General features: G+C 45.1%; 1 protein-coding gene across 3 annotated transcripts; it reads left to right on the forward strand.

The window, feature by feature from the left end:
- Positions 1-1,640: 1,640 nt before the first annotated feature.
- Positions 1,641-19,804, forward strand: PPARA (peroxisome proliferator activated receptor alpha; the record flags this gene model as incomplete). 3 transcript variants are annotated; one of them, XM_079715648.1, is made up of 6 exons in its annotated part: positions 1,641-1,854; positions 8,360-8,520; positions 9,908-10,046; positions 10,971-11,173; positions 16,171-16,618; positions 19,514-19,804. In XM_079715648.1, 6 exons carry the CDS (start codon positions 1,647-1,649, stop codon positions 19,759-19,761), a joined length of 1,407 nt encoding a protein of 468 aa, XP_079571774.1. In that variant the 3' UTR covers positions 19,762-19,804. The 3 variants fall into 3 exon arrangements, with proteins under 3 accessions (XP_079571774.1, XP_079571773.1, XP_079571775.1); XM_079715647.1 differs by having other exon boundaries at positions 1,647-1,854; positions 10,971-11,158; XM_079715649.1 differs by lacking the exons at positions 10,971-11,173; positions 16,171-16,618 and having other exon boundaries at positions 1,647-1,854.
- Positions 19,805-27,112: the final 7,308 nt, after the last annotated feature.

Consider the following 27,112-nt stretch of genomic DNA (forward strand, 5'->3'; position numbering starts at 1 on the left):
GGAATGGGAGGGGGGTTCAGGCAGGGGGGCTGGGGCCTGGCACAGAGGCGGACAGCACAGGGAGGTCCGGATGAGGTGATGGCCCGGTGCCACTGGTTCCCCTGGGGGTGGGGGATGGTGACCAGGGCAAGATCGGGGGAGACACCGTCACCAGGGCCCACGTCAAGCTAGGAGAACGGACACAAGGCTGATGGTCACAGGAAGTGGTTTCAGAGGCTTGAGCAAGAGCATGAAACCAGCCATCGCGGGAAGGACCGCCTTTTTGACTTTGTACCTGTGCGCATGTGCTCGGCTGCCCTAACAATGGGCCACTGACTGGGGCCCCTAAACAACAGGCATTTATTTCTCACAGTCCTGGAGGCTGGAAGTCCAAGATCAAAGTGTCGGCGGCTTTGGTTTCTCCCGAGGCCTCTCTGCTTGGCTTGCAGGTGGCAGCCTTCCCGCTGGGTCTTCACGTGGTCGCCCCTCTGTGTGTGCACCCCGCTGTCTCTCTTTGTGTGTCCAAATCTCCTCTCCTTATAAGGACACCAGCCAGATTGGATTAAGGCCCCCTCTAAATACCTCATTTTAGTGGAATCCCCTCTTTATTATCTCCAAAGGCAACCACATTCTGAGGTGCTAAGGGTTAGGACCCCCGCAGCGGAATCTGGGGGGACACGGTGCAGCCCATAGCAGTGCCCACGTGGAGAGCGTTCTTCTGTGTGTGAGTTGAAGCAGCCTAGCGCTGTTGGGGACTGACATGTTTAGATTTTTTTAACTCTACGATATATTTGTTATGACGCACTCATTCTTTAGGGATACCTACATGACTCCCCCCCAGGGGTGCAAGGAGAACATATAATACTGCCTCCAGCGTGTGTGCTGACTGCCTGCCTGTCCCACTCCCCCTGGGCTCCCACCTGAGCCAGACTGGCCTGCACATGCCTGGACATACCTGTGTACTTCCATCCTGGGGGCTTTCCACTTGCCGCTCCTTTTCCTGGAATATTCTACCCAAAATGTCCGTACAGCTCACTCCCTCATTCCTGCAGGTGTCTGCGCCCCTTTTCTGAGAGGTCCTCCCTGGCCGGTCTTGTAGGGCAGTGTCCTTCCCCATCCTCCCCCTGCATCGCTGTATCCCCATCAGACTGTCCAGACATGTCCCCACCAGAAGGTGCATTCCGGGACAGCGGGGACTTTATGTGTGTCCTCTGCTGTTTTCGTCTACCTCGGATACACAGTGTGTGCTCGACAGTGCATGAATGATTCCCGGCCTGCTCGGCTCTGGCTCCTGAGACGTGCTCTCGTTTAGAGGTTTTCATTGTCTTGGGAGTTCCCTGGTGGTCTAGTGGTTAGGATTCGGTGCTTTCACTGCAGGGGTCTGGGTTTAATCCCTGCTCGGGGAACTGAGATCCTGCAAGATGCTTGGCCAAAATAAAAAAAATAATAAAGATTTTCATTTTCTTAATAAGCTTGTCAAGAGTCAAGCGGAGGTAAGGTGGCCAACAATGTTACTTTTTAGATTATGAATTCAGGTGTGTCTCTGCTGATAAATGATGTCTTTGTTAAAGGAAAACCAGTGTTCTTCTCTGTCCATTTCACCCACGACTTCTCTCTCCTCCCAGGAACGTGGAGCCCGGCAGTGGGACCATCTCCATCCAGTTGAGATGGTGGACACGGAGAGCCCGATTGGTCCCCTCTCCCCACTCGAGGCTGAGGATCTGGAAAGTCCACTCTCTGAAGAATTCCTACAAGAAATGGGAACCGTTCAAGATATTTCTCAGTCCATTGGTGAGGACAGTTCTGGAAGCTTCAGTTTTACAGAATACCAGTATTTAGGAAGTGGTCCAGGATCCGATGGCTCCGTTATTACAGGTAAGTGTGCTATTTCCTAGAAAGCTTTATCTGGAAATGTTTTTTTTCCACAGAGAAAGTTGTTCTCTTTACCTGGAGAAGAAGTCACATCTCTCTGCATTAAAACCTTTAGATGTGTAAAAGCACGACATGCAGTGCCACTGGGCCTTGAAACTTTTCAGGTGTGTCTCGCATGTCATAGTATGCCTTCTCTTTTTGTTTGTTTTTGGATAAACTTTTTATTGAAGTATAATATACACATAAGAGTGCACACATCATAAATGTGTAGCTCATTTGATTTTTCACATGAAAATATAATTTTTACACTACAGAGTAATCTCTTGCATGTAACTTACCTGAGCAGCCTGTTGTTTGTAATTTTTCACCATGATGAATAGCTCTGTAACAGACCTCCTTGTGGACAAATCTTTGAGTGCATCCTGGGTGACTGATTTTTTTTTAATTTTAATTTTTTGTCCCTGTTGGTTATTTATGTTAAATACGGTTACCTGGCGGGGAGGGATAGTTAGGGAGTTTGGGATTGACATGTACACACTGCTATATTTAAAATAAATAACCAACAAGTATGCCTTCTTTTTAAAAGCTGTACATAAATCACATAATGCTTGAAATTCAGCAGTCAGCTGCATTTTTTAAATGCTGTGAGTTTATATTTCTTTAAAGCAGAGACTCCTACTGTAATAAAAATCACTCTCTTTTATCTGGAAATGTATATGAACCATCTCCCTACTCCCTTGTAAGCTTTTATATATAGAATGGATGCACAACAAGGTCCTACTGTATAGCACAGAGAACTATATTCAATATCCTATGATAAATCATAATGGAAAAGAATATTTAAAAAAAGAATGTATATATATGTATAACTGAATCACTTTGCTGTATAGCAGAAATTAACACAACATTGTAAATCAACTATACTTCAATAAAAAAATATTAAAACTGAAAAAATAAATTTCAAGATGGTGACAGTAAGAAAAAAAAACTACATCAGGCATCAGCCAAGGCAGATACAAAGAAATAAAACATGGGGTCTGCTCAGGTAACCTCACTGGGAAAGAGGAAATCATTGCACAGTTCATCTTTCTGAGCAACGTTTAAGCCACCCCAGTATAATGTGGTGTAAATTGTACCTTGACTTAAAGGAAGCCCTGCCTGGGGTGGACTTGACTCCACTGTACTTCTTGGCAGAAGTGGGGTTTGGATCAGACAAACTAGACTTTATTTTTAAATTTTTTTAAAATTTATTTTTATTTATTTATTTATTTATTTTTGTCTGTGTTGGGTCTTCGTTGCTGCGCATGGGCTTTCTCTAGTTGCAGCGAGCGGGGGCTACTGTTCTTTGTGGTGCACGGGCTTCTCATTGTGGTGGCTTCTCTTGTTGCGGAGCATGGGCTCTGGGTGCACGGGCTTCAGTAGCTGTGGCGCGCGGCCTCAGTAGTTGTGGCTCGTGGGCTCTAGAGCGCAGGCTTACTAGTTGTGATGCATGGGCTTAGTTGCTCTGCGGCCTGTGGGATCTTCCCGGACCAGGGCTCGAACCCGTGTCCCCTGCAATGGCAGGCAGACTCCCAACCACTGTGCCACCAGAGAAGCCCCAAAATAGACTTTAAAATAAAGACTTTTACAGGAGACAAGGAAGGACGCTACATAATGATCAAGGGAACAATCCAAGAAGAAGAAGATATAACAATTGTAAATATATATGCACCCAACATAGGTGCACCTCAATATATGAGGTAAATGCGAACAGCCATAAAAGGGAAAATCGACAGTAACACAGTAATAGTGGGGGACTTTAACATCCCACTTACACCAATGGACATATCTTCCAGACAGAAAATTAATAAGGAAACACAGGCCTTAAAAGAAGTGGGTCTTGGCTGGGACTGGAGGAGTTGGGTTTGGACTGGCCAGGAGGTGTGTGTGTGTGGTTTTGAGCTCCGAGCTCGGACTGTGCAGGCTCTCTTGGGGAATAAAGAAGGTTCTCCCTGCAGTGTCTGGTATAAGGTCTCTATGTTCTTTCCCCTCCGTGGGTCCCCTTGTGTCACGATCTCGGTCTGGAGCATGTTTCCCTGACCGTCTGTTCATGTCTTCCCACTCCAGGAAGATGATTTTCACGGCTGTGCACTGACCTGGGTGACAGTGGGAAAGGGAGCATTTGTGTTCCGCTGGCAGCCAAGTTCACTGATAAACCCGTGTGCGTGGAGAGAGTGGCTGAAAGTGCACGAGCTCTAAATCCAGCAAGCCCACTGGGGACGGGCACTGTTTAAAAGGGGACATGGACGTGGGTCTGCACTGTGCCGGTGTTTGTGATGGGGTCTGCACTATGGCAAAAAGAAAAAAAAAAGGGGAACTTACAAAAAGTGACTGCACTGGGCTTCCCTGGTGGCGCAGTGGTTGAGAGTCCACCTGCCGATGCAGGGAGCGCAGGTTCGTGCCCCGGTCTGGGAAGAATCCCACATGCTGCGGAGCGGCTGAGCCCGTGAGCCATGGCCCCTGAGCCTGCGCGTCCGGAGCCTGTGCTCCGCAACGAGAGAGGCCACAACAGTGAGAGGCCCGCGTACCGCAAAAAAAAAAAAAAAAGTGACTGCACTGAAGTGTACTAGACACACATCCTTGACTTTTGGCCCCTGGCCGTTAAGGTGGTGGGTGTGTGATCATCCATTTTTATTTCACTTCAGTTCCCCTTACTGTGTTTATTAATCCTTTTGGCCGTTTGGAGTCATCTCAAAATTCTTAAAATCTTGCTTTGTCTCCTTTCCAGGCTTTTCTTTGTTATTGTTTACAATTGATTTGAGAGATAAAATGATTTCTTATTTGTAAATTAGATTTTTCATCTTTGTATGTAATGGCTCCCTTGGGTGATATTTCTAAGTTATGTAAATTGCAAATACGGGAGGGCCGTCTATAAAACGCATTCAGTTTAAACTTGACTCCTTGGGAGACCAGATGGGTGAGGCTGCTTACTCAGCCCATCTATCTTTCTCACCCCACCCCCCAATTTTTCTTAGCAGCTTTGCTGATATAAAAAGCTTCACATATTTAAAGTGTGCAATTGGATGTACACACACGCACACAGACTTGTGAAACCAACAGCACAATCAAATTCCAGACCCCTCACCCCAAAGTTTACTTGTGCCCTTTTGTAATCCCTCTTCCCCACCCTCATGCCTCTCTCCCTCCCCAGGTACCACTGATCTGCTTTCTGTCGTTATCCATCAGTTTGTATTTCCTAGAATTTTATATAAATGGAATCATATAGTATGTACTCTTTTTAGTCTGACTCCTTTCGCTCAGCAAAATTATTTTGAGATTCATCTGCGTTGGTAGCATCTATCAACAGTTCATTTTCTAAAATCCACCGTATGGATTTGCCGCAGTTTATCCACGCTATTGATGAACATTCGATTGTTTCCAGGTTTGGCTGTTACAGATAAAGCTGCTGGGAAAGTTCACGTACACACCTCTGTATGGACAGTGCTTTCACTTCTCTTGGGGAGATAGGAGTGGAATGAGTCATGCATTTCTGCTTCTTTGCATGTTTTACAATTTGTTATTAGATACCATACCTTGTGAACTTTGTTGATGATGGAGAATTTTGCATTTACACAAATATTCTTGAGTTTTATTCGAAATGCAGTTAAGTTACGTGGAAAATGTTGATCCTTTCAGGTCCTGTGGTTAAGCTTTGTTAGACGGAACCAGAGCAGTGTTGATTCTAGAAGTAATTTTGCCCCAATTCAGAGGCAAAACCCTTTTGAGTATTTTACCCAGTGCCCCAAGGATTCTGAGATTTTTCCGCCGTGACTGGTGGTCACGGGACCACCTCTTAACCCTCAGTACTGTTCCCACTAAGCATTTCAGGTTGCTATTGGAGTATCTTTTTTTTTTTTCTTTTTGGTCGCACCAAGCGACATGGGGGTCTTAGTTCCCCGACCAGAGATTGAACCCGTGCCCTCGGCGGTGAAAGTGCGGAGTCGTAACCGCTGGACTGCAGGGGAATTCCCTGGAGTATCTTTTCTTTTAGGCTCTCTCAGCTGATAGAGCAGAGACATACATGTGTACATACTAACACATGTATGTACACGTCTGTATTTCTGTATATAGCTGTCCGTCTCAATGTCAGGGTAAACGTGAGTTCAAACAGATGTCTGCACCTCTAATCCACCACCACATGGACCACTTTAGCCTCCTCCTGTCGCTTCATCAATGAGCTCACACTCCAACAGTGAGAGACCTGGCCCACCATCCAGCCATCCATTCAGTCACCATCATTAAATGAACAATTAGTTGTTCATTTCCAGTGCGGTGGCATCAAAACTGCTCACCCAAAGCCCTGTGGAAAACAACTTTATTGGCTGGGGACAGTGTCCAGGTGCAGTTCTTTTGCCTTTGGCCTCACAGACTCCATTCGTTTCCAAGGTCACTTACACGAATATCTTCAGCGAGGTTTCCTACAAATGTTTCTTACATTTGTGATATAGATTGTATCATCACATTCTGTGTGCCATCCTGGAATCTCTGGACCTCCTCAGTTTTTTTTGTTCGTTTGCACACGTTTAAAGTTCACTCTGTACTGTAAAATTCTGTGGCTTTTGACAAGTGCATTGTGTCCTGTATTCACCATTACATTTTCATGTGAATAGTTTTACCACGTCCAAAAAGCCACTGGGCTTCACCTACTCAGCCCTGCCTCCCTGACCCCTACTCCAACCGCTGATTTTTTTTTTTACCACTGCTCTATTTCTGCCTTTCCACAAATGTCGGATATTACGAATCATGTAGTTTGTAGCCTTTGGGGATTGGCCTCACCTATTGAAGCATCTTGGTTGCTTCTGATTTTTGGCAATTAAGAATAATGCTGCTGGGGAATTCCTCCAGCAGTCCAGTGGTTAGGACTCTGTGCTTTCAATGCCAAGGACCTGGGTTCAATCCCTGGTTGGGGAACTAAGATCTCACAGGCCACATGCCACAGCCAAAAAAAAGACTAAAGCTGCTAAAGCACTATTTACAATAGACAAGACATGGAACCAACCTAAATTTCCATTGACGAAGGAATGGATAAAGAAGACATGGTATATATATATATATACAATGGAATATTACTCAGTCATTAAAAAGAATGAAATAATGCCATTTGCAGCAACATAGATGGACCTAGAGATTATCATACTAAGTGATGTAAGTCAGAGAAAGACAAGTATCATATGATATCACTTATATGTAGAATCTAAACTACGACACAGGGCTTCTCTGGTGATGCAGTGGTTGAGAGTCTGCCTGCCGATGCAGGGGACACGGGTTTGTGCCCCGGTCTGGGAAGATCCCACATGCCGCGGAGCAGCTGGGCCCATGAGCCATGACCGCTCAGCCTGCGCGTCCGGAGCCTGTGCTCCGCAACGGGAGAGGCCACAACAGTGAGAGGCCCGCACACTGCAAAAAAAAAAAAAAGTCAGTCCAGCTTCTTTTTTTTTCTTTCATGGATTGTGCTTTTGTGTTGCCCACTCGGATTTTTATTCTATATTCTGATGCCATTTACTGAGTTAACAATTACAAAAGGGCTGGAAGGGAGGACGCAAAGAAAGCAATGAGTTCTGTGTAGGACATGTCGATTTTTGACAACCAAGAATAATAAAGCTGCTGCAAGGACCTCTGCTAAGTCCTGAATGGCGGGTTTTTCCTCCAGTTCCAGGGCTTGTCACTATACTTGTAGTGTATAGTTATACCACCCCCTAGATTGTCTAATTGTTGACTATATTGTGCAGTGTTAAATACATTGCACCCTTACAGCTGTCTGTCCATTTTATCTTTGTGTCAAAAATCTGAGCATGTCGCAGGAGCAACTAAGCCCGTGTGCCACAACTACTGAGCCCACGTACTGCAACTACCAAAGCCCATGTGCCTAGAGCCTGTGCTCCGCAACAGGAGAAGCCACCACAATAAGAAGCCCGCGCACCGCAACAAAGAGTAGACCTCGTTCGCCGCAACTAGAGAAAGCCTGCGTGCAGCAACAAGACCCAACGCGGCCAAAAATAAATTTATTAAAAAAAAAATCTGAGCATGTGGCTAGCATATACTTGAGCTCATTGTTGGTGACATTTAAATGTTAATAAAATAGTATACCCACCCCCGCCGCCATAAAAAAAGGAATAAAGCTGCTGTAACCATTTGTGTGAATAAGGCTACTTGCAAAGTGGCCTTTTCTGCAGGGCCATGGTTTAGTCCATTTTGTTTTGTTTTTTATGGATTAAAAAGTAAAGTTGTTTCTTAGTTGGGGAGCCCCTTGGGTGGGAGCCCCAGCGGGGATGCTGGCGACGTGGTCACTGTGGGAGCACAGAGGGTGTGCAAGGGCCAGGCCCGGGTGGATGCAGCATGGGAGCCCTGCCCACCAGCTGATGCCTCCCCACTAAATGCCTCACCCGTGAACTCAGATCCTCAGAAAGCTGGTTTCGACATCGGATGGCGAGGCTGTGAATATTCGTAAATCTTCCACTTGTGTTCCTAGACACCCTCTCACCAGCCTCGAGTCCCTCGTCCATCTCTTACCCTGTGGTTCCTGGCAGCGCCGAGGAATCGTCCAGCGTAGCACTGAACATCGAGTGTAGAATCTGTGGGGACAAAGCCTCGGGCTACCATTACGGAGTTCACGCATGTGAAGGCTGCAAGGTATCGTGGACCCTGGATGGGGAGAAAGGTGGCCTTTCGGGGACTACGTGTGGTTCCTTTTATTTTATACACAAATGTTTGTCACTACTAAGAAAGGTCTGCTCAAGTTGTAGATCAGAAACTGACCCACGTAACACATTCCTTTCTCTCTTTGGAAAGTCTATGGCATATTGCTGGGCTGTTCTTTGTAAGTGACGTAGAGAGTGTGTTCTTTAACAGAAAATAAACCACATTAAAGAGGCTCCCTTCATTTGGATGCGAGGTCAGAGAGTTTTGTCCACTTTTTCTCTCCACCCTCATCAGAAGGTCACGGAGGGCAGTGGTTCTCACAACCATCAGAGATGTCAGGATCCTGCAGCACGTGCTGGGCGACGACCAGACCCGTGGCTGTGTCCTCCCCAGCTGCTCAGGGTCCCCCAGCAGTCCCTTCCTGCATGTTGGGGGCCTGGCCACCCGAGCCACGAGCACCCTTGTATATATCCTTATTCTTGTGCCAGCTCAGCTGGACCTCTAACCATAGGTGACCCAGGGCCTGCAGTGCAGGGGGTCAGGCCGTGTCCTCCAGCAGAACTATGGAAGGATGACCAGAAAGCAAAGAGGAAAGAGCCCAGTGTAAATATAAACCCTTCACAATTTGCCAGCCACATACCTTGAAAAAACTACTTGCAAAGTGGCCTTTTCTGCAGGACCATGATTAGTCACCTTTGTTTACTTTTGTTTTTTTATGAGCTAAATAGTAAAGTTGGTTCTTTACTAAAGTAAAGTTTAAGATATTTTTGTTTGTTTGTTTTTTGTTTTTGTTTTGTTTTGGTCGCGCCTTACCACATGGCACATGTGATCTTAGTTCCTCCACCAGGGATGGAACCCATGCCCCCTGCAGTGGAAGCGCTAAGTCCTAACCACTGGACTGCCAGAGAAGTCCCTAAGATACTTTTATAAAGCAAGAAAATTATTTACAACCAGCTGGCTTCCTTTTATTATATAATCTTTGTCATTTAGAGAGTTAATATTCTCTTGTAAAAATTCTTAGAACTTTTTAGTCACAAATATGGATCTGTCCTCTGAGAAGAGAAAGTCACATTTGTATAAATCTTGGCAAGGCAGAGTCACTCTTCAGGAGACCGTAATTGTGTCTTCCCAGGCCAGGTGAGGGCGTGTTGAAATTACTTTGACTTTTGCCTCATTTTATTGTTTTTCTTTTTACATGTAATGAAATTTCAAATTTTCAATTTGCCCCAATTACATCAGACTTTATAGATGAACTGTTTCTCTACATTTCATTCATTTAAAAAAAGACAATAAATGAGCAACAGGAGATGTGAATAAAGGAATGACACTGATTCCTCAGTGGTCCATATTCTTTAATAAACTGTATATCAATCCGCAGGGTTTCTTTCGGAGAACTATTCGGCTAAAGCTGGCATATGACACATGTGACCGTAGCTGCAAGATTCAGAAAAAGAATCGGAATAAGTGCCAGTATTGTCGTTTTCACAAGTGCCTTTCAGTTGGGATGTCCCATAATGGTAGGTAAGGTTGTCTATCACATTTTCCCCACCCATGCCTCAGTTTACCCCCCTTATCGGGTCGGAACAGACTGTATTTTGAATGAATGTGCTGCAGCATTTAATACTCAGGTCATTTTGTAACATGATAGCCTAAGAAAAATAAGCCTCAAATGACAGAGATCTAGTAGAACCCTTAGAAATACTGTTAGAAACTTCAAATGGTACAACTTTGATATCAGATTTTGAAACCCATTGGAAACCACTGGGATGTCTCAATGTTCATATCATATGTATGAAGCATGTGCCATTTCAAACATTTTACCATATTATGAATTTAATTATATTCAATCCTACTCTTATTATTATTATTTTTTTGGCCGTGCTGCTCGGCTTTCAGGATCTTAGTTCCCCGACCAGGGATTGAACCTGGGTCCCCTGCAGTGGAAGCTCGGAGTCCTAACCACTGGACCACCAGGGAAGTCCCCATACTCTTATTTTAGAACTTGCCAATTACTACAGGAAAGTGAATTTAAAATAATGTGTTCATAAGAGTTGCATGTCTACCTTCTGGAAAAAGAAAAAGGTATTATGTTAACTCCTTCTAAGGCTCACTTTCATCTCCTTAACCGAAAGGATCAATTATGTACCTAACGACATGAAGTGACCTTAAGCCCATCCTACTGATAAAGTGAGTCATGGTGCTACCTTTAATTTTAAGCTTTTTTAAAAGTCCAGGATATATGGAGTTTGAGGTTTATTTTCATCTCTCCAAGGGAGAAAGCTGAATAGTGCTGAGAAGTGGATTTTAACTTACCCATGAATGTTTGCTCATAGTTTAACCCGTGGTGTGAACATTTCATCCAGCTGTTAGTCCTCGTTCCATGTTTTGTTGTTCATTTCTCTGTGTTTTCCGTTATTCCGTTTCTCCCCTCCAACCCCCAGCAATTCGTTTCGGACGAATGCCAAGATCTGAAAAAGCAAAATTGAAAGCAGAAATCCTTACATGTGAACATGACCTAGAAAATTCTGAAACCGCAGATCTCAAATCTCTCGCCAAGAGGATTTACGAGGCCTACTTGAAGAACTTCAACATGAACAAGGTCAAGGCCCGGGTCATCCTCGCGGGAAAGGCCAGCAACAATCCGGTAGGTGGCTTTGCTGCTGTTTATTATAGTCTGAAGTGCTCCTTTGGCAACAGGTCAGCTGAGTCGAAGAGGAGGATTGAGGAAATATGTCCTAAATGTTGAGAAAATCATATTTATCCCCAACGCAAACGAGAGACAATGCAATGGAAACATTTCCCTCAGAGACTATAAAACATAGCCCAACAGCAACTCCCGTCCCATTTGATCCACCTCAAAGCTCCTAGCAACCAAGTTCTTATAATGACTATGTAATTAATGCACTCAAAAAGTCTGGTTAATAGTTTACCAGATTCTAGGGTGGCTTCTTAAGTGATTTTTTTATCCCTATTTTAATGCCAGAAAATGAAACTATTCACTTCCCACTCAGAGTGTGCTCTCACATCCTTTCCCCTAAAACTACCTTCTCCTCTCCGACCTCCCCCTTCCTACCCCCTGCCCACCTTCTTCTTCTCCAATGAGAAGGAAATGACATCTCGGGGCTTAGAAAGGGTCCTTTGTTTACAGGAACTTTATTGTCTTTTTGGACGGTTCTGGACCTTCTCGGTAGCAGCTAAGATTGCCCCTTGTGGACGCCTACACTTCGCCTCCCCTGCCTGATGCCACCCTGTCCCCACCCCACAGTTAGCTAAGCCTTTGTCTCCGTTACAGGCCTAATCTCAGAGCTACCTTCAAAGAGGGGGATGGCCCAAGGTTGACGAATAAAGACGTTTTGCCTTTCTCCTGTGAGAGTGGTGAAACAGGTTTGATTTGTACTAATGAGTAGCTTGAAGCCATCTTTATTGGGAATTACAAGCTGGAATTTTTAGTCACAGGAAAATAAAGCATCTCACGAGCTACTTACTTTCATGAACAAACCAAACCTCTTTTTTACTGAGTCTTTCCATTCTTCGGTGAATTCTCCAATTAAATAGGCTGAGGTACTTTAGGAGGGTTCAAGCAAACTCTTGTTAAATCGGTAAAGCCACACCCATGCTGGGCAGCCCCAGAGGCTCGCAGAAACTCCACCCTAACCCTTTCCAGATCACAAGGGTGAAAGCAAAGTAATCTTCTACCTTTGAATTTCCATCCTGGAAATGATTCGTATAGCCCCAAATTAAAGCAACCCAAATTTTTGATCTCTTGGAATCCTTTTAGATCTTGCTGAGTTCTTCTACATCTCCCTTGGGTTTTCAGAATGCAAAGCAAAGCAAACTTAAAAGTCATCTTTACTCAGAACCAAACACTCTTGTTTAATATTAACTTGATTTCCATGGCGTATCCTCTCACACCCCACTGAGATCCACGCGCTCTAAGAAGGAGCCCATCACCCGCGGCCAGAGTTGAAATCTGGACAGTTGAGGACCATCACACAGTTACTCTGGGAGAGGAATCTGTCTTTTGGTCTTAAGGAAATAAATGATAGACCCATAGTCCAGCACTGGGCTTCACTGGAGAGGAAAAACAGAATTCGGGGTACTGCTGAGAGTCAATTGCTTGCTTCTGCCCACCTCCAAACCAGAGCATCGCAGGTACCAGTTTGAAAGGGAGTGTCCAGGGCCAGCCACTGCCTTTGATGGCACTGTTTGCTCCAAGCTGGGTTCACTTCCCACCCCATTTCCTCTATATGTCGAAGCATGGCCCTCCTCCTACCTCCCCGTCCAGCCCAGTGCGCCCCAGAGCTTGGAGCATCCAGCTTGGGGCCACAGTCTCTGCTCCATCTGTGCTGGGTCAGAGACAGAGCTGCCGGGAGGGGCGGCATCCTGGAATGGCAGCCCCCTCACACCACACCATGGGGTTTGGCCTGCTGTGTTATATTGAAATATTATACCTATAACTTGTCAGTAGCTTGAAAAACATACTATTTTGTACTATATCTAGAAGTGTGTAGTAAAACCTACCCAAGAGCTTATTAGATCATTTCATCCGAAGCAATTCTACCAATAAGTCACAATTAAATTTCTCCGAAAAGATGCTGCTGCTGAACTTTTCATAGAAAATGCTGTTTCAATGTGTTTTGGAGATGAATTCTTATAAATAACATCATTAACACACATAGAACAGTGTCAGGTGTGAGCGAGGGAAATATATATCAGTTAGGGGAGACCTCTGGTCCTGGCGTGGAGTGACATGGGGGGAAAGTGGGCAGCTTTCTGCCTTGTGCTGTTTAAAAGCTTTACAGTGTGCTTCACTGATTGGAAATGACCACCCGTAACATCAGATATATTCATATTCAAGCTTGAGGATAAAAAGAATATTCCAAAGTTAAATATAAGCTTCTGGATTTTTAAAATAGTCTAATCAAGAATGTTTCTCAATAAAATCTGGCAAACTTTCAAGGGTGTTACTCTATAATATCTCTTTGGCTGTCATAAACATGATTTTTTAAATGTTAGCACTTGTTTTGAATTCAGATCATTTCTAATTTTGCCTGTTAATGAGGCCTGCCTTTTAAAATCCAGGCGATAATTTTATAAAAATGAAATGAAATATTTATTACCATTGAAGTCTCCGTTTATGAGAGAATGTTCCACATAAAAATAGTCCAGGGCCAGCGTCCTGGGCATGTGTCCAGTTTCACAACACCCCTGCTTAGAGGGCCTTGTGCTGACGTTTAATGCTCTGTCGCTGTCTTGAAATTCGTAAGCACTTTCGAATAAGGGACCCCACATGTCATTTTGCACTGGGCCCTGCAAATTGTGTAGCCAGTCTGTGCTAGTCCAAGAGATGTCCTACCAAATAACAACAACAGTATAATAATAATAATAATAAGCGTTCTGCAGTCAAACACTGGGAACCACTGTTTATGCTACTCCCATTCTTAAAGATCCACGGTGTACACTCATGTTAAAGACTCTGGTAGGCTCTAACTTTATTTAACTCAGTGTTTCTCGAGGTTTTTTTTTTGACAACAGCATTCTTTTTTTTTTTTTTTAAATGTAACACCTTTATTTCTGCTGAATGTACTTTTGAAAAGCCAGTGATTTGAATAAAGTCAAGGTGGCCTTATAATATTTTCTGAAATTGAGGGAGTACTGCCATCTATCCTTTAAAAACATTTTTCTGGTCCATCCTATAAACGTTAATACTTTAAATCCGAGCTCCAACTTCCTGTGAAGCAGAACTGCCCCCAAAACTTTCTCAAAACAGTGGTAAATCTGGCCTGCTTTTAATTTATTTACTTATTTATTTATTTTTGGCTGTGTTGGGTCTTGTTGCTGCACACAGGCTTTCTCTAGTTGCGGCGAGCAGGGGCTACTCTTCCTTGCGGTGCGCAGGCTTCTCATTGTGGTGGCTTCTCTTGTTGCGGAGCATGGGCTCTAGGCGCGTGGGCTTCAGTAGTTGTGGCACGTGGGCTCAGTAGTTGTGGCTCACGGGCTTTAGAGCGCAGGCTCAGCAGTTGTGGCGCATGGGCTTAGTTGCTCCACGGCATGTGGGATCTTCCTAGACCAGGGCTTGAACCCATGTCCCCTGCATTGGCATGTGGATTCTTAACCACTGCGTCACTGGGAAGTCCTGGCCTGCTTTTAAAGTCTTTGGAGAGAGACAGTTTTAGTCTTCCGTCATCAAACTTGAGATTGTTAGAAATTGGGCTTTGAGTTCTGTATTCAGACTGTTTTCAGTCATTCACAGATAATTTTAAAAATATTCCCTTTCCTCAGATGTGAAATCAGATCTTTTTTTTTTTGTCCAACACTATCTTGCAAATTCTAATTCTGTTTAAACATTTTGTAGGCAATGCATCACATTATCCCAACACATCCACCTCTGTGCCAGGTATACCCAGCAGGTACCCGGAAGATGGCTTTGTGCTGTGATTCCTCCTGATGCTCTTGTGAGCCCAGAAATAGGGCACACATTGTGCCGTGGGCACAGAGGCACTATCAGTGATGTGTTTTGCCCACTGGCAGAGTGATTCTTAAAATCACTGGGCTTCTTATACACTCAATGTTCATCTAGTGGGGATTGAAAATAATGCCTCAGCCCACTTCATTATTGGTCTGTAGAACACATTAAGAATCAGAGAGATCCCTCAGAGACTGCCATTTCTTCTGCTCCGCACACAGAGCTGGCATAAATTTTGGCCAGCAGCGGTATCTGTGCCCATTCTTCTAAGCCCCACCAGATACATCATCACTTCTGAGCATGTTGGCTTCAAATAACATGGCCAACCATCTCTTCCTTCCTCTGCTAGATCTTTATAAAATGGCAGGAACGGTGGGTTTAGATGCACATGGCAAGGCCACATTTAGGGAGCTGCCGTGGGGATTTGGTATTTGTCTCAGAACGTGAAACAGTGGTGGGAAGATTTCAGTTTCCTGTACTGGGAAACGAGGGTCCTTCAAGGCTTTCCGGTTTATCCCCCGAGAGCAAGGGTTTAACAATGCTTTTTTGTTTACTTCCACACAAATGCCAACTTTCTGACTTGTATTTATTTACATGCCAAATTTATTCATTCAACAGTCAGTGTTGGATGATGGTTATCTGCGAAGTTCATAAAATGCAAAATTAAGAATTACTGTAATTACTGGCTATTGCAGTAGTATTTGGGAATTCAGAGAATATCATAAAATATTTAAAGTGCTTTGCTAATATTCTCTTTCTTGTTAGCTTTATTGCCAAAATCAGTACTTCACTTTTTTTTTTTTGGCCATGCTGCACGGCATACGGGATCTTAGTTCCCCGACCAGGAATCGAACCTGTGCCCCCTACAGTGGAAGCACGGAGTCCTAACCACTGGACCACCAGGGAATTCCCAGAACTTCACTTTCTTAGCAATGAAATCCCCACCCAGTTTTAGGCGATGATGATTATTATCTTACTGATTTATATTGTCCTCTATTAAATGTCTTCTTGTCCCCAACTAATTTTGAGATTGTTTAAGAATGCGGACTGTGTTTTGTACATAATTTGATTCTCGACAGGTGGCTGGAATACTGCAGCTACTCATCAGTTTCTTGATAATTAAGAAGACAGCTTGTCGCCAATTACCTGACTTATTCCAGTGTTTTTCTTGTCAGCCTTTTGTCATACACGACATGGAGACGTTATGTATGGCCGAGAAGACTCTCGTGGCCAAGTTGGTGGCCAACGGCATCCAGAATAAGGAGGCAGAGGTCCGTATCTTCCACTGCTGCCAGTGCACGTCTGTGGAGACGGTCACGGAGCTCACGGAGTTCGCCAAGTCCATCCCGGGGTTCGCAAACTTGGACTTGAACGACCAAGTCACTTTGCTGAAATATGGAGTTTACGAGGCCATATTTGCAATGCTGTCTTCTGTGATGAATAAAGACGGGATGCTGGTAGCATATGGAAATGGTTTTATAACTCGTGAATTCCTAAAAAGCCTAAGAAAACCATTTTGTGATATCATGGAGCCCAAGTTCGATTTTGCAATGAAGTTTAATGCACTGGAGCTGGACGACAGTGATATTTCCCTTTTTGTGGCTGCTATAATTTGCTGTGGAGGTAAGTTATTGATTTCACCAGCTGGTGCTGTGGCAATCACAGCCTCCTACCTAGAGAATTTGGCGGTGGTAAATCCGACGTGAGTGGGGTGGAGCCAACACTGTAGGGGAGGAGGGTGTCCGAGCCCCACACTGCCACTAACCAGAATTCAGTGAGAATGATATCAATATCATATCATACTATAGCATATGTTATTTTTTTCCATTTCAGAACTTTTATTCTTTATTTTAAAAAATTTTTATTTTATATTGGAGTATAGTTGGTTTACAACGTTGTGTTAGTTTCAGGTGTATAGTAAAGTGATTCAGCTGTACATATACATATATCTATTCTTTTTCAGATTCTTTTCCCATTTAGGTTTTTACAGAATACTGAGTAGAGTTCCCTGTGCTAGACAGCAGGTCCATGTTGATTATCTATTTTATATATAGCAGTGTGTATATGTTAATCCCAAACTTCATGTTATTATATATAAACACATTTGTAAAGTATAAATGTTCTATCTGTAATTACATGAATATATATTTATTTAGAATATAATGGAAGATTAGGTATCATTAATAATTATAATGTAATTATATCTATTATATCTAATATCTATTATATATCAGATATAATTGTAATAATATTGTAATGTATGGTATATAATATCATCATATACAGTCGGCCCTCCATATCTGTGGGTTCTGTATTTGCAGATTCAACCAACTGCGGATTGAAAACATTCAGAAAAAAACATTTCCAGAAAATTCCAAAAACGAAACTTGAATTTACCACACACCAGCAACCATTTACATAGCATTTACATTGTATTAGGTATTACAAGTAATCTAGAGATCATTTAAAGTGTATGGGAGAATGTGCATAGGTTATATGCCATTTTATATACGGGACTTGAGCATCCGTGGATTTTGGCATCTCGGGGGGTCCTGCAACCAATCCCCCACAGATACCAAGGGACGACAGTGTTATAATTATGTTATTATCATATTATATCCATATTACAGACAGTATTCTATAAAGTCATACAGATGTTAGTACAGTTGCTGTCTCTATTGGTATATTTATGCTATTTCATAATGAAAAATATCAGTAGCTAACTGTCAGTGACTGCAAAGTGTGCTTTGCCAAAGGAAATGGATCCCAGTGAAGGAGAATCTAGGCCTCTGTACGGGGGAGCTGGCCCTGCAGTCCCCAGGTTTTTGGCTCGGTGTCACGTTCCTTTAAATAGTCCTGTCCTGGGTCTAAGAAGGTCAACCCTCTACTGTAAACTCGGCTGACCCTACCCAGCCTTAGGGGAGACCGAAGGGGCCACTGCCTCCTCAAGCTGCCTGAAGCTGTACTGTCCCCCACGAGTCCCTCACTCTCGGAATTGAGGCTGGCCACAGTTGCCCGGACTCTGGACGTGGAGCTGAGTGAGGGTGGCCCAGCTCCACGAGTCTGTCCTTCTGACCATCCAGCTGGGCACAGGTGGAGGAAGTCCTGTGCTCTGGCAAAAAGCACAGAATGTAATCTGTCACCCTCCTTTGCACGCTCAAGATGTCGTGTTGTGGGGAGAGCAATGCACAGCTATTTATAAGTAGTATGACAGCTTTATAAAAGAAATTTTAATCATAGATCAGAAAAATGTCTGGTGAGATATACATGAAATCTGTATGACGGGGTTAAAATTATGAGGGGGGGTTCACTTACTATTTTTTTAAATCTCTCTCTTTAAAAACTTAGTAAGTATTTTATAACCAAAAAAAACAAAAAATGAAAAATCCCCATCATGAGCAACACTTTTGAAAATCCTAGTAATGCGTGGGACCCTAAAGAGAGCACTGCCTATTGAATACGGATGGTGGGGGCTGATTTTCTGGACCAAGGGCAGGATGCATGGATCTGAGTTGTCCCAGGAAGTCTGGTGTCTGTGTCTGAGGCACCCCGGGAGGTCACCTGGTGTCCACATCACCCTTCCTGCACCAAGCCTCAGACCTCCCCTCTCTGGGTCACCTCAGCATCCTCCCATATCCATCCTCCGATTCATTTCTGGCTCCACCTTCTTTTCAGCTGATTTATATTGGAAGGTACCTGTAACGGTGCTTTATACCACAAAACCGAAGTCAAACATAATCACACGCCTTAAATATTGTTGAAACCGAGCACCTAAGAAGACACAGGAAGAAGAATTTCATTTTCCATATTATGCAAAAGCAGTTTGTATGTATAGTTACTCTACATACAGGTTTTCCCCTGACAGGTGGTAATCAGATAAATCCTAAATGAAGCGGCCACCCTGTAAGGTAGCTAGTCATTTTAAGGTTGTAGAAATATTTAAGAATGAGTGTTTGTCCTGTCTGCCCCTATCAGGCCCAGCGACTTGGGAAAAATCTAGTTCTATCTTCTAGGTAGGTTGACAGCATCTAAAGGCAGCTGAGCTTTTGGTAAAAAAAAGGCCGTGTCCAATCAGAATGTTTGGTTGTTCCGGAATTCCCTGGCAGTCTAGTGATTAGGACTCCGCGCTTCCACTGCAGGGGACGTAGGTTTGATCCCTGGTCTGGGAACTAAGATCCCACATGCTGAGTGACGTCGCCAAAAAAAGAAAAAAAAAAAAGGGCTTCCCTGGTGGCGCAGTGGTTGAGAGTCCGCCTGCCGATGCAGGGGACACGGGTTCGTGCCCTGGTCCGGGAAGATCCCACATGCCGCGGAGCGGCTGGGCCCGTGAGCCGTGGCCGCTGAGCCTAAGCGTCCGGAGCCTGTGCTCCGCAATGGGAGAGGCCACAGTAGTGAGAGGCCCGCGTACCGCAAAAAAAAAAAAAAAAAAAAAAAAGGTTTCTCAAACTGAAAAACAGTTATTAGGTATTAGCATGCTGGTAATTGCACTCAAACATCTCTGCTTTCTTTTGAGGATAGATCGGCCTGGCCTTCTAAATGTGGGACACATTGAAAAAATGCAGGAGGGTATCGTGCACGTGCTCAAACTTCACTTAGAAAGCAACCATCCCGATGACGTCTTTCTCTTCCCAAAACTCCTGCAAAAGATGGCAGATCTGCGGCAGCTGGTCACGGAGCATGCGCAACTGGTGCAGGTGATCAAGAAGACAGAGTCCGACGCCGCCCTGCACCCGCTGCTGCAGGAAATTTACAGGGATATGTACTGATTTCTTGGAAATGCACACAAAAAAGAAACTTTTCAAGTGTTTTTAAAGGCGACAGCACTACAAGTGAGAGATGGGAGCAACGCAACTTTGCACAAATGTCAGCATTTGAACCTGGGACAGAGGAAAGTATAAGCTCTAGGTAACCGGAATCCTGTTCCATGTTTCTTTCTTTTTTTAACCATTGCTTCAAGAAATGCTGGTGATAAACAGCTATTAGTCAGGACTTGGAAAATTACGCAGAATGGTGTTCAGTGGTCTGATTTAATGCACCCGATGTGAATCAATGCAGATTTCTTTGTCACATTAGGAATTTACTGGTGAATTAACCTCAGAATACGTGGTCTGTCTTCCCTTTTCACCACGTTTTGACTGTTGTGCTCCTTTATAATTTTGAAAACTAATCAGCACTTTTTAATTTTTATAATCCTGTAAACCTAGATGTCTCCAAAGGTTAGGTATTTAAAAAGTTTCCTGAATTTGAAGAAAGACAACATGCCGGTTTTGAATCGTAGGATTTAGAATGTCAAAGAATGATTCAATAAGCTATCAAAATGCAGCAATTGTTTTGTTTCAGTTCGCTGTTTTCATGGTGTAACTAATATGTGAAAAAGCCTGTTCCCAGGTTTGTGTAGAAGATCCCGGAAAGCCACGTCTCACGAGCCCTCTGGACTCGGTCCTCTGCCTGTTTAAAGCTAGTGTCTGTGGTCAACAGGAACAAGACAGACTCTGAAGCATGTCAGTTTCCCATTCCTCTCACCTCCATTTCCTATCAAATCTGAACCAACCGACTCAGGCTGTTTGGGGGCCATGGTCACGTCTCCAGGGGCAAAGTGACAAGTTATTTGTAAATCTTGCTCTGGGCCCCCTCTGTCAAGGCAGCTCCTTGGTCTTTTTCTGTGTTGCTTTTTTAAACATGCGGCTTAATTTTTATAACTCTTGCTGGTGGTAGCTGCTCCCTGGAGTGGAGAAGACGAGGCACAGGTGACTTTATAGTGTGGCCTGGGGGCAGGGGTCTCATCTGGAGAATGAACGAGGCAGGCTGGGGCGGGGGGGTGTGGGGTGGATATGAAATGGTGGTTTTACTCATCTCAGGATGCACAACAGGCTGGTGGTTTTTACAAAGATTTTGAGAGTTGTTTCCTTTTCCACCTACATATGTAAGGTAGTTTTGCCATTATCTGCAATATCTGTTTCAGCCTTAAAGATCAACTTTTCAACCTTGGTCCAGTTAGGAAGGTGGTATGGATTATGGTTTTTGTCTGGAGCACATGGACCTGGAAATACTCTTTTTCTGTCCACCATGGTAGATTAATGGTCCCATCAGAGAACTTCCAGCAGTGCCTCCCCCGAGCCAGACTGGGCCGATACTGCCAGTGCAGCCCCTGGATGCCTCTTGGGCAATAGCATTTACGACCTGGTTGTACCCTCGATGCCCCTCCCCCTCTATCTTTAGGAAATTTGGTTCTATAAGGTCATTATTATTTGCCGTTAAAGAATGGCTAGGATTGAATTTCATAAACTTCCCAAGATCAGCATTATTGTAAATAAAACTGTGAGACTTCAACTAGAAAAAAGCAAAACTTACAATTAGGACATCCTTTTACACATTACACGTTTAGTGGTGTGTTTTATCTTTATTTTTTTTTAAGATCCAATCAGAGGATCTGCTGGAAGCAAATCAAAGCATTTCCACTTCAGAATGACACCAATCAGGGGTTGCCCTAAGTCAGAAAGGAGTTAAGCTTTGAGTCACAGGGTGCATCCGTGTCCCCATTCTTTCCTGAAATGTGAACTCCCTGGGCTGATGAGCCTGGAGGCCTGTGGCTTGTCCAAGGTCTCGGGGCAGGATCCCGGTGCCAGGTGTATGTGGCCTCTTGCTCTGGTGTCTTGGGACAGATCTATTCAAATGGACACAGCGTCGGAAAGTGAGCCTTGAGACTCAGGCTTTTGGAAGGGTTGTCTGTTCTGTTTAGCTTCTCATACAGCCTGTCCGAAAGAGCTCCTAGCTCACACGTGCCACGGGAACAAGCTGACGGCGGGCCCAGGTTCTGCATCAGCGGCGTTAGTGAGCGTCTGGTCCCCTTGGGGCCCAGCTAGACCACCAGCGATGCCCCTGGCGAAGCCACAGAGGACCTCAGCTTGAAAGCCACTTGACATTGTTCACTTGTTAATAGGAAGAAATTCATTTGAAATAACAGAGTCACTAATTGCCACTCAGAGTATTTGTGGTCACCTAATCAAAGATTTCTCCAAGCACTGATGGTCAAATATAGACGAATTATTCACCAGTTCAATATATGGTAGTTTTTCGAATAGTAGCTATTTAAAGAGCACACTTCTTGCTTGCTAGGTTTCCGCAATTGTCAGCATGAGGTCCAATGGAAGCAGGTTCCAGAAGCTTCAAACCACAAGCGTGGAGCTGGCAGCCCGGGTTGCTGGATGCAGGACATGGCAGGACCCCCTTTCACAACCTTGACCCGCTCTTCAAGCCACTGTTTAAACCTGGTTCTTCCTTTCCTCAACTTGTTATCACAGAAAGTGCCAGACTCCTCAGAGACCACAGATTACCAGGCAGCCTTTTTCTGGGAAGGGGGACCATGGGGCTCCTCCAGGACACCCTGCTGCCGTCCTGCCAACGCCCCTCCTCTCTGCCTCCTGGGCATCTCCAGTTGGGGGCCCCATGCCCTGCCTTCTGCCCCTGCCACCCTGTGAGAAGCCTGAGGGCTGCACATGCAGGACGCCGCTGCCCTGACGTCCAGTATTGTCAGAAACAGGGCGCCCCAGCCGTCAGAGGAGCATTTTGACTACTGCCAGAGCGCCAGAACCCTTCCTGCTGCCTGCCTGGCCTCCGGTTTCCCTGTGACCTTTCTACAGCTCTCCGGTGAGAGGCGTTTCAAGCATCTTCCCAAAGAGGATATATGCACAGGGGTAAACAGTGAATGTGAATTGAGGGGAAAGAATTCCAGAATTCCAGAATGTCCGTGAGAGCTGTCCCTGTTAAAGGGAGTCCTTCCTTCTACTTTAAAAGCACAGAACGCACCTTTCCACGGTACTGATGCGTTTCCTACACTGGGCCACGTGAAACTCTAAGGAAACAGACGACCTTGAGGACCGTGGACGTCCCAGCAAAGGGCAGCAGCCTAAGATCTGAGCAGAAGCTCAAGGCCCACATAAGATCCTTTGTTTGATGTATGGTGATAAGTACTATTAATTGAGCAACTACTGTTTCCCCAAACCTACAGCATGACAGCTACCTCAATAGAGCTATCAAAAGATACTGTTAAAATTAAGGTCCACCTAACACTGGGCCTTTTGGTGCAGCTCTAGTCAGACCATCTATTGTTAGGGCTCAGAGGCTGGATGCTCACCTTTGCTGTGTGCACACTGAGAAATGGAAGGTTATGTGGATTTTTAAAGGAATTTTATTGCTTAAAGGGAGCCTTGGGAATTCCCTGGTGGTCCAGTGGTGAGGACTCCACCCTTTCACTGCTGAGCACCCGGGTGACCTGCTCACCCAGGGCCACCTCCTCTTGAGCTACGCCTGCTGGCCATGCATGAGCCTGTTCGCGGGGAAATCCTGGCAGATGAGGGTGGAGAGATGCCTCCGTGCAAGCCTGAGTCACACCGTGGCTTCACGAGGCCTTGCCACACCCCAGCCCCACCTGTGCCCCTCTGTGCCTGACTCCTTTTCAAGCCACTGTGACACTGCGCACGTTGGACACCTGGTGGCCAGACGCACGATGGAGGGTTTTTGGTTTTTTGTTTTTGTCTTGACCCAATGACCACACCTGTCTCTGGAATGTCTTAAGAAGTCCTGTTTAAATGTAAGTCCATTGTTTCAACCAGGGAGTCCGGCACTCCCAGCTAAGACCAACTTGGTTACCGGCCTGGCCTTTGAGGGGGCTTCCAGGGACCGGGGGAAAACCAGCCACCTTCAAGTGCCTCTTCCACCTGTGTGGCCTTTCAAAGTGCAGATCCCACGAGGAAAACGGTGCCAGGTGCTCACAGCTCCCCACCTGCACTGTCCATGCAAGTTCCTGCTGTCACGTCCAATCCTCAGCTCCGTCTTCAAGTGGAAACACCAGCTTGGACGAAGGGCCGCCTGGCGGTGCAGGGTTAGCCCCAGGGGTGGCCTGCTTCCCGCACTTCCCGCCCCTGCATTTAAGACGGGCAAGGGTGCGGCGAGGTGCTCCCTGTGGGTTAGCCCGGTGCCCGGGCTGCACGTGTTCCTGGAGGGGTCACTTGTTCTTCGGTTCACAACAGTGGTGTCGATTCAGGAGATGCAAGGAAATTGTACTGTCCATAGATGTCGCAAACTAAGACCGATGCCACCAGCGGGGGGCTCAGCGATTATTAAGAAGTGTCCAGGGAGGATTTTCGCCACAGTCACTGTTCCCACGGCGTTGGTGGTGCGGGCACTGGACGGTTCCAAAGACAGACTGTCTGTATTTATTCTTCTCGTTTTGTAAGCGGCCCAGCTTCTCTTAATTCTTGGTCCAAGCTGATTTACGGGGCTCCCCCGGGATCATGGATTCTTACCAACCAAGTCTTTGCATGGAGCTGTCAGCTAAGGGGACTCTTGCCTTCCTGACAGCAGTGACTTCCAGGCGGCACAGCAGGCTCCGCAGACAGCTCGGCTGGGAGGAGCGATCGAAGGGCCGTGACAGTGAATGCTGACAGCGTCCCCACCCCCTGCTAACTGGGCGCTTTCCTCCTCAGTGCAAGGACTTTTCTGGTGGCATGTTCTCCTCTAGGGACCTTCTGCGCAGAAAGATCTAAGGTTAGGCTCCAAAGGTTGAGATCTAAAAGTTTTTGCTGAGCTTTGTATCTATTTTTAGGTGCCATTTTAATACAATTCAGGAAAATGGTCGTGGACCCTCAGCCCATGAAACACACGGGAGTGAGAACAAAGGTAGTAAATTTGGTCTGACTCAGAATACAGGAGGCCCATTCTACTTCTGTGGAAACTACAGGACAAACTAAAATGTGACAATGGAAGTTTTGCAAGGAAAAGAATAAGACAACGCGTCTTCACGCTTTCATTTAAAGAATTATGTAACGCTTTGCATGATGCTGTGTTTGTGGAACGCGGCAGGTCCTTAAACTTACCTCAGCAGAGTGGGCTGCTGTGGGTATGGCTGCTTATTAGGGCAGAGAGTGAGAAGCCGCCGCCCGGGGCTCATTTCCAGATGCCCTTTCCCGGCTTGAGGCACCCGGACTCCTCAGATCTAGAGGGGGGCTCTCGACAGACCATCTGCTTCTCAGAATTTCAGTTTGAGATAAGAGAAGTGTAACCGTTTATTTCCACCCCCGTGAGAAAAGGGAGCTATGTGCCGTGGTCCAGGGGGAACACATGCAGTCACATCTTTCTGGAATCCTTTGCCACATGGAACAAGACCACGCTGCATCCACATCAAGGTCACATCTTGACTACAGCAACTGGTAAACATCAAGGACTTCAGGCCCCGCGGCTGTTAAATGCATCATATGAAAAAAATCGAAGAAATATCAATTTTTTACATCACAAATAGCAAATTAAGACCCGGGTCAGGTATTTTTCATTTCAAATGTGTTTGCTAGTTTGGGTGGAATGTGAAAAGCTTCCATGTTTTTCCCCAGAGAAGGTAATACATCAGCCTCCTCCTCTCTTGCCCTTCTCCCCCCCGCTGTCACCCTCAGCATCTAAAATTCATTAAGTGATGAACATTACAGCGTCATGCCAGCCGGAGCGCAGACCAGCTCCCCACCACGAGCCCTGGCTCCCCTGACAAGGGGTGGGGGCCACGGAGTCTCCAGGCCCTGAACACAAGTGAGTGGCTTATTTTTTCAAGGTCAAATCATTCACTTTGGGCAAATGTCTTTTCTTTTTAAAGGCACAGGCGGTCTGGTCCTTTTTTCAGGCCTAAAAAAAATGTACCTCACACGAGATGGATACCACTCAGTGCAGTTTTCGGTAAAATTACAGTATTTGGGTTTGAGTATCACTATTTTTTCTACACTGTATGGTAAAAAAAGAACTATGTTAATAGCTATATCTTAAATACTGTGATTTGAGGTTTTTTTAAAAAAATCCTAATGTAAATATTTTACTCACAATCATGCATCTAATAGCAAACATTGGGATTCTTCTGCAATCAGTGTTAATTGACGTATACTCTCACTAGCCTGGCTCCTGGACTTGTTGGAAACACACAGGAAGCTGAAATATCACAACTGAAATACAACTGCACGCACGCACACACACACACACACACACACACACACACACACATCAGAGCTTTCCTTCTCTCCTGAGCCATGTGGAATTCATTTCCCTGTAAACCTTTTCCCTTCCTCATGCTTCACATGCAAGAAGCACTAATGAGTGAGTCTGTTTTATCATTTCTACCAGCAAGGCTGCCTCTGACCCCGGTCAGAAGTCACCGATTTCGCACAGCAGGATCCTGCTGGAGACCATGAACTATTCCTGTGTAGTAAGTAGCTGTCTGTTCTTCAGGGAATTACTACCTGTGGGTTGTTACCAAAGAACTTTGCAATTTGAAAGATGCTGATGGCAGTGATTGGCAATGGCTGGGTCTCTGCAGCCTCCAGAGCCCAACCCAGAGTATAAAGCAGAAGCCACAGAGCCCGTGAGTCTCCCATATGATGTTTTCCATACCTTGGCAGATTTCTTCCTGTTGTGTATCTGTACCGCCCCCGGGACCCACAGGTCCGTCACACCCAAACCCAGGGGGAGCCTTTGCCAGACACGTGGCAGAGTGGTGCAGGTTCCCAAAGCCAGGACTGAGCTCGATTCCTTGGTGTGTTTATCGTTACTGTTATTGGGTGCCTTATACTCTCAAAGTATTTAGGGGCTGACAGACCCTTTGTATTTTATACTAAACAGGAGCAATTCCAAAGCAGATCTTTTCTGAGCAGGTTCTGACGCCCTCTCTCCAGCTCAGACCCTCCGGGTGTGACTGGTGGGGAATCCAGGGCCGCAGGAAGCCGGGGTGTGCGGAGGAGAGCAAATGGAATCTTCTTAGTCACTTTACTGGCAGTGGTTCCAGGCAATTAGAAAATGGCTATAAAATAACTTTAATTTTTTTTTAATTTTGGGTCTTACTCATTTTCCCTTTAGGAGATTGAACTGATCGTATATATTGATTTCTATCCTGAATTTATGGGAACTTAAATGTCTGGAATGTCCTACTGTAAGACTGATGAATGTAAAGAGTTAATTTCAGGGTACAGTGTTGCCTTAATGGTTTTAAAAAATAAACTATTTTTAAAAATTACCTGGCGAGTTTTCAGTGATGCTATGAGATGAACTGTTTGTTCTGAAAAAAACCAATCCCCAGCTGTAGGGTCT

Source organism: Hyperoodon ampullatus (assembly GCF_949752795.1).
Source record: "Hyperoodon ampullatus genome assembly, chromosome: 11".
Taxonomy (NCBI): Eukaryota; Metazoa; Chordata; class Mammalia; order Artiodactyla; family Ziphiidae; genus Hyperoodon; species Hyperoodon ampullatus.